General features: G+C 32.9%; 1 protein-coding gene across 1 annotated transcript; it reads right to left on the bottom strand.

The window, feature by feature from the left end:
• Nucleotides 1-6,154: 6,154 nt before the first annotated feature.
• On the bottom strand, nt 6,155-7,361 carry LOC143193118 (uncharacterized). The gene is made up of 2 exons (XM_076399086.1): nt 7,228-7,361; nt 6,155-7,125 (listed from the first exon to the last, which is right to left on the bottom strand). Exons 1-2 carry the CDS (start codon nt 7,244-7,246, stop codon nt 6,260-6,262), a joined length of 885 nt encoding a protein of 294 aa, XP_076255201.1. The 5' UTR covers nt 7,247-7,361; the 3' UTR covers nt 6,155-6,259.
• Nucleotides 7,362-7,906: the final 545 nt, after the last annotated feature.

The raw sequence follows: 7,906 nt of genomic DNA, 5'->3' as shown, positions 1-7,906 counted from the left end.
TCAATATAAGATAAGAAAAGTATATGATACATAATATTTAATTAAATCTAATTTCCATTAAGTTTCAATTTCAAATAAGTTTATTTTCAGAACTGTAATAACTTCAGAGAACCAAATATAAGTATATAGTGTATTCAAAGTTTTTTTAGTAATGCATCATGGATATTTGTGACTTCGAAATATTGCAATGTTGTTGAATGAACTCTAAGTTTTGGTTCAGTTCGGCTTTGACATACAAAAACATTTTAATCTGAATAAAATAACTGAACAAAAATATTATGAAATATAATTTATTTTAACATTATAGTAAATCTAATACATATATTATCGAAAACTACAATTAAGACACAGCTATAATACTTTGTAGGTTAGATTTGTTTTATTTACATTTAACTCTTCCACCTCATCCATGACGTAGAGTTTCTAGGCACGTTTTTTTATGTATTATCTGAGAAACGTATTTTACTTTCATTCGAGAGCATATTTACTTTTTTCACTTAGTTCTTGTTTCCTTCAAGGGTGTGGTTTACTTTTCACGTGATCTTGGTATCACTGTATATTTTATTTTTTCTTCTACTACCTGTGTACACCATTCTTGATAAAATTAATCACTGAATTCTGTCTAATGCATTTACCATATCTACAAAACAGTTAGTATTCATTCTCTCCTTATATGTTCTAACCTAATGCTTATGTTTAATTTTGAACAATTACAATCATATCTTTCACACCCTACAATATCATTTTCTATAGTTATATTCAATTAATTACGTGCATACCTTTAGTTGTTTCCACTGTCATCACTCTGTCTCAGGAATTTCCAGCACTGCACCGCATTATCACATATCCTGAAAGTTTCCTTCAGTCACTTTCATTTTCTAAAAAAACATTTTCAATAAAATTGGAGGGACTTATATTATTTAATATCATCAACCTCTCGAACGGAATTTACCATCAAATGGGGGCCTCCGTTATCTCATTCCTTTTCGAAATAACCTATTAAAGCCGCAATCAATTTGTGACCCTGAATATCTATTGTTTTCGGCCTTTTCAACCGAAATAATATGATATATTACGGAACGACCTAAATTTTATCAAAATAAAGGGCAAAAATAATGTTTGCCATTTTATAATCTGTAATAATTATAACTAATTATAACCGGACGGCGACCAGTTGTCAGACGTATGCAAATTTCTTGAAATAGTGATAAGCAGTTTTAATTCTTACCTATAAATTATCATGGCTGTATAATTAACTGTAGTTTTTAGATATAGTTTAATGTTATAATAAATTATTTTTGGTATATTTATTTATTTATTTAAGATATATTTTACACATTAATTATTAAAAAAACAAATATAATAAATCTAGTAACCAGAGATGGAATAAAACTATTACGGGGGAACACATTCTCAAATAGCTATTTTATATTTATTCAGATGCCGCATCTTTTGTATGGCATCCCTCCGATGAAGGGGTGATAAAAGAGATGGGGAACCAAGAAACAACAAAATTTTCACGGTTTCGTGCGGTTTGAATGGAACTTCAAAAACGTATGTTTCTACCTAGAATTGGTAAGACATTATAAGTATGGGGTATTTAATTTTTTTAATATAATAGGATATCGAGGAACGTTGGGACGTAGATATATCTGGGGATATTAATATTTTTTTCGCTAAATATAGAAGAGGGATGAGTCAGGTAAGATGATCGTTCATGCTAAGGTATGGGAAATAAAATAAGTGTTAAAATGTTTGTAATTGCACGACGATTTTTGATTTTTTTTTATATATATAGTTTTGTTCGGTAAAATATGTTGATTGTTGTATTATTTTTCGATATTAAAAAAAAATTAAATCTTGACGACAGCTCAATATTATCTTAATTTACTAATTAACAAATTAACTTGACAGGTCAATTGAAAAGTCCCCGACCTATCATGGTAAAACACATATTTTTGCCAAAATTACTTTTTAAAAAACTGATTTAGACTATATATTCAGTACTAAATTTCAACAAGTCGGTTCAGTAAAACTTGAAATATAAAATCAACCGTCTCAATAATTCCTTTTTAGATTCAGCGTTTCTAGAACAGCAATATCACCGAAGCTGCCTTGGTTGATGCAGTGGTAAAGGTGACAGAACGGTCCACCTAATGTTGCGATAGTCCCAGGTTCGAATCTTGCTGGGGCATGGTCGTAAATTTGTGTTTGCGATTGTTTAATATTTGTGATTGTACTAGGTGTAGCGACCTTGAGACATGTCCAATTATACATCGTGGAATAACGGTCTACAATATATATATATATATATATATATATATATATATATATATATATATATATATATATATATATATATATATAGAATTGGTAAGACATTATGAGTATGGGGTATTTAATTTTTTTAATATAATAGGATATCGAGGAACGTTGGGACGTAGATATATCTGGGGATATTAATATTTTTTTCGCTAAATATAGAAGAGGGATGAGTCAGGTAAGATGATCGTTCACGTTAAAGTATGGGAAATAAAATAAGTGCTAAAATGTTTGTAACTGCACGACGATTTTTGTTTTGTTTTTTTTATATATAGTTTTGTTCGGTAAAATATGTTGATTGTTGTATTATTTTTCGATATTAAAAAAAAAATAAATCTTGACGACAGCTTAATATTATCTTAACTTACTAATTAACAAATTAACTTGACAGGTCAATTGAAAAGTCCCCGACCTATCATGGTAAAACACATATTTTTGCCAAAATTACTTTTTAAAAAACTGATTTAGACTATATGTTCAGTACTAAATTTCAACAAGTCGGTTCAGTAAAACTTGAAATATAAAATCAACCGTCTCAATAATTCCTTTTTAGATTCAGCGTTACTAGAACAGCAATATCACCGAAGCTGACTTGGTTGATGCAGTGGTAAAGGCGACAGAACGGTCCACCTAATGTTGCGATAGTCCCAGGTTCGAATCTTGCTGGGGCATGGTCGTAAATTTGTGTTTGCGATTGTTTAATATTTGTGATTGAACTAGGTGTAGCGACCTTGAGACATGTCCAATTTTACATCGTGGAATAACGGTCTACAATATATATATATATATATATATATATATATATATATATAGAATTGGTAAGACATTATAAGTATGGGGTATTTAATTTTTTTAATATAATAGGATATCGAGGAACGTTGGGACGTAGATATATCTGGGGATATTAATATTTTTTTCGCTAAATATAGAAGAGGGATGAGTCAGGTAAGATGATCGTTCATGCTAAAGTATGGGAAATAAAATAAGTGCTAAAATGTTTGTAATTGCACGACGATTTTTGATTTTTTTTATATATAGTTTTGTTCGGTAAAATATGTTGATTGTTGTATTATTTTTCGATATTAAAAAAAAATTAAATCTTGACGACAGCTGAATATTATCTCAATTTACTAATTAACAAATTAACTTGACAGGTCAATTGAAAAGTCCTCGACCTATCAAAGTAAAAACATATTTTTGCCAAAATTACTTTTTAAAAAACTGATTTAGACTATATATTCAGTACTAAATTTCAACAAGTCGGTTCAGTAAAACTTGAAATATATAATCAACCGTCTCAATAATTCCTTTTTAGATTCAGCGTTACTAGAACAGCAATATCACCGAAGCTGACTTGGTTGATGCAGTGGTAAAGGCGACAGAACGGTCCACCTAATGTTGCGATAGTCCCAGGTTCGAATCTTGCTGGGGCATGGTCGTAAATTTGTGTTTGCGATTGTTTAATATTTGTGATTGTATTAGGTGTAGCGACCTTGAGACATGTCCAATTTTACATCGTGGAATAACGGTCTACAAAATACCCAGAAATATAATCCCAGATGTTGAACACGGGCGGGGTGCCAGCAGCGCCAACTAGAACTCGATAACGAATAGCTAGCGATCCCGAGACGTTTATCTGGGATGTTGTTGAAGGTTATTTCCATTCATTGATTGGTCAACCATCGTTTGGTTTAGACGTGCCACCATCGACTGCCCAAGCCTCGTCTACAGGTAACACCGCTGCCATCCCTTTTATCATTTGTAATTTTATATTTTATACTAGCTGACCCGACAGACTTCGTCCTGTCAAAAAGATTTGTAATGTGGCAGTTTTTGTGCCTACGTATTTTAAAAAATTCTCCTGAACAGAACCATCACCCTGGTGATAGGGCGTTGTGAATAAAAAATAATTAAATAAAACATATATAAGGATTGAAAAGTAAGTAATCGCTTTATTGTTAATCATGTGAATCATAATTATTATTATTATTATCATTATATTGCTTTGTGGTATACGATGTTTTTTGTTTGATTACCTGGCGCATAGATAAACAAATCTGATGGTTTTCCAACACGGGAACAGGCAACATACAATTGACCATGTGAGAAACATGGGTTTTCTAGATTAATACCACAAACACTTAATGATTGCCCCTGGGACTTGTTTATAGTCATAGCAAAAGCAAGCCGTCAACATGTCTATAGGAAATTTGCCATTACCAATGTCAATGAGTTGTTTAGAGAATATGTTTCCAGATTGGTCATTTTGCAACTCGACACGCATATTCTTACTTAAATGAAGTACTTTAACATGTTTCCACAAATTGGAGGACTTTAGACATGCATTGAGTTCATCAGCTGGCGTTGATCGTGGAATCACTGGCAATGTTTGACGAAAATCTCCTGCTAATAAAATCATTGCACCACCAAATCGGTTATTATTGCTACGTAGATCTTTTAAGGTTCTGTCTAAAGCCTCCAAAGATTTTTTATGTGCCATCGTGCATTCATCCCAAACAATCAATTTACATTGCTGCAAAACCTTTGCCATTGCAGAGTTCTTCGAAACGTTGCAGGTTGGAGTTTCATTGCTTTGCATATTTAATGGCAATTTTAGTGCTGAATGGGCTGTTCGACCACCTTCAAGCAAAGTTGCTGCGATTCCCGACGAAGCGAGTGCAAGTGCAATTTTATTTTGTGAGCGAATTGTTGCTAATATTAATGAAATAAAAAAAGTTTTTCCTGTACCACCAGGTGCATCTAAGAAATAAATCCCTCCAGTTTCATCATTTGTTACTTTCATAAGAGTTTCAAATACATACTTCTGTTGTTCATTTAACAGTGGAAGATTTGTTTGAATTTATTCTTTCAAAGCGTTGAGATCATACAGTCTTTCTCGATGCAACTCTTGGTTAAAAGCGTCATGCATTGGACGATTGGGCGCGGTCAGGCCTAATTGAATTAATAGTTTGTTTGACATTATCAAGCACATGTCCTCAATTGAAATCAATGCTTCATTGTAAATTTCTTCACTGATTTGTATATTTGGATTTCCCATTCTATTCCGTATTTGATACAAAATATCATCACACATATAATATTTGTACTTCATCCACAAATCAATTGGGTTTGATGGGAAGCATGTAGATATGATTATAGAAAACAATGTTCGTATTTGATGAGTGTGTGATGATATTACAGCATCATTGAGAGTTTGATCCCAATGAGCGTCATTTTCAAGCAATTGCAAACGTTGACAGGCTTCTCTGTAGGATCCACACAATTCACCATCAACAGTTCGTAACTGTTGGAATGATGTTGGGCCACGTACATTGACTAATAGCAGTCGTAAATAAAAACATTCATCATTGCTTGGATGTACTGAATAAATCCGGCCAATCGCATCGGTGGAATATACATCTGTATATCCTGGAACTGGTTTTCCTTGTTTCCGTCGTATAAATCTCCTTGAGGATTGATTCCAGGTATAATATTTTGGCATTTCAGAATATAGCAATGTTTGTGCGAAATCATCGTTTTGGCATGTCTCAAAAAAACTGGTTAATGTAGTAGATGGTGGCTGAGCAGCTCTTTGTACTGCGTTCTGTGCTGTAAAATACACTCTTTGTCCATTTTCTAAATGCACAGCTAAGTGAACAACAGAAGGGTGTCTCTCATGAATAGGAAAAGAAAATATTCGCCAAACTGCTTCATTACTACTGACATAGCGGCCCATTTGGTATTGGGTAACTTCATCATTAGAATTCTCTGCACCAATTCCAATCACAGCCATATCACTCCCTTTGGTTACATATTTGCAAATGTATTTAATCGATTTCACTGAATGGCAAGATTCAACGTTGATGTGTGCTTTGAATGTCTTTGATAAAATGGGTGAATATGGAACAATCCAACGATTATCTATTTCAATATCTTGTTAATTTAATTTGACAATTGTTGATTTTCCATTGTCTGCTGTCGATCTGCGACGATACAATGGATAACCGTCATTACCAGTAATTGTTTCCGATATTAATGTCCGTGGATATCGTTTTGAACATTTACCATCCATCATACACGGTGAATTTTGATTAAGAGTTCCACAGGGACCATGTATCATGTTTTTGATAACTACCTCATGCAATCCAGGATCTACTTGTACATTAGGGATTTCAGCTGATATCACTGCATCAACTTCATTTGGCCTTATCTTTTCAACCAACCAAACCAAAATGTGTGCATGTGGCAATCCTCGTTTCTGCCACTCCACAGAATACATCCAGCAGCGTGTCTCACCAAACACATTATGTTTTACGATGAAATTCATTAAAGATTTCAACTTTTGTCTAAAGACTCTGGCTGTAATATCATGACGATCAATGGATGATTTCCCAGGTAATAACTCCTGCTTAATTTCTATCCATTGCGGATTGCATGTAAATGTGATGAACAAATCTGCTGTACCATAATGACGAACATACGACATGCCATCTTGAGCATATTCGTGCATATGCCGAGGGCTTCCGATGTATGTTGCTGGAAGAATAGTCATCCGACCGACATTCTGTGCATTTCCATCAGTATTAATCGCATCTCGAAGGTGAATATACTCTTCAGATCGGAGTTTGGTTTGATTCAACCTGATGAATGTTAATCTCTCCGTTTCAATTTTAACATACATGTCATCAACATATTTGTGATATAATCGCCGACATTTCAATATGTGATTATCTGCATTTTCCCGAATCATTAGGCGGTATGAATAATAGTTCATTGAACTGACTTTTTTGTTGGTTTCAGAACCTGTAAACAGATTTTGTTTTAATAACATTCAAATATAAAATTAAAATACATAATATAGTGACTGAGATATTATCGCCATAGCTAAACTAATATTTTAGTTACCTGTAATGGGATTTATCATTTTTATTGATAAATCGTAGCCATCTTCACCTTGCCAAAATATAATGGGATATTGCAGTGCATCATATGAGCGGTGTGTTTCCTTTATAGGTTGTAATTGAAAATTCCGACGATGTAAAAAATATCACGGGATTCCAAGTTTTCTCCAACTACAACGATAGCAACTTCATCAATAGTTGGTGCATTAAAACGTCTTGTATGTTGACCTGCAGGTGTTTTATCAGCTCTGATTACAATTTTGTGATTATCGGATGGCATCAGATCCAGGGCAGTTTTAAACAATATAATCAATTGATTGTGTTGATGAAATAAAGTTTGTAATTGTTCTACAATAGACCTTTTTACTAAATTGTTATGTGCACAACCCAGATCAATTTCTTGTGGTGAATTGCCCATAAAATAAATTTGCAGGAATTTGTTGTCGCTATCTGACACTGGTAACAGTGAACCTGCTCTGTGATATATTTGCCCTTGTATCTGTAAATAAAAAAAATATTATGGTGTGGTATAAATTAATGGATTGTCAATGATCAAACTTAAATAATATTTGATCTTAAAAAGTATATATTTAGTTTTAACTAATATCTATCAAATATAAAATATAATAAAAGTGTCACTGAAACTGAATCACCATATAATATGATGACTAAGTGATATATTT

This window comes from Rhynchophorus ferrugineus, unplaced genomic scaffold, assembly GCF_030347505.1.
Source record: "Rhynchophorus ferrugineus isolate W39M unplaced genomic scaffold, kcgeb_rfMv2 rfM3, whole genome shotgun sequence".
In the NCBI taxonomy this organism is placed as follows: Eukaryota; Metazoa; Arthropoda; class Insecta; order Coleoptera; family Curculionidae; genus Rhynchophorus; species Rhynchophorus ferrugineus.
The sequence above is the reverse complement of the archived record's forward strand: the minus strand, read 5'-3'. Positions and strand labels throughout refer to the sequence as shown.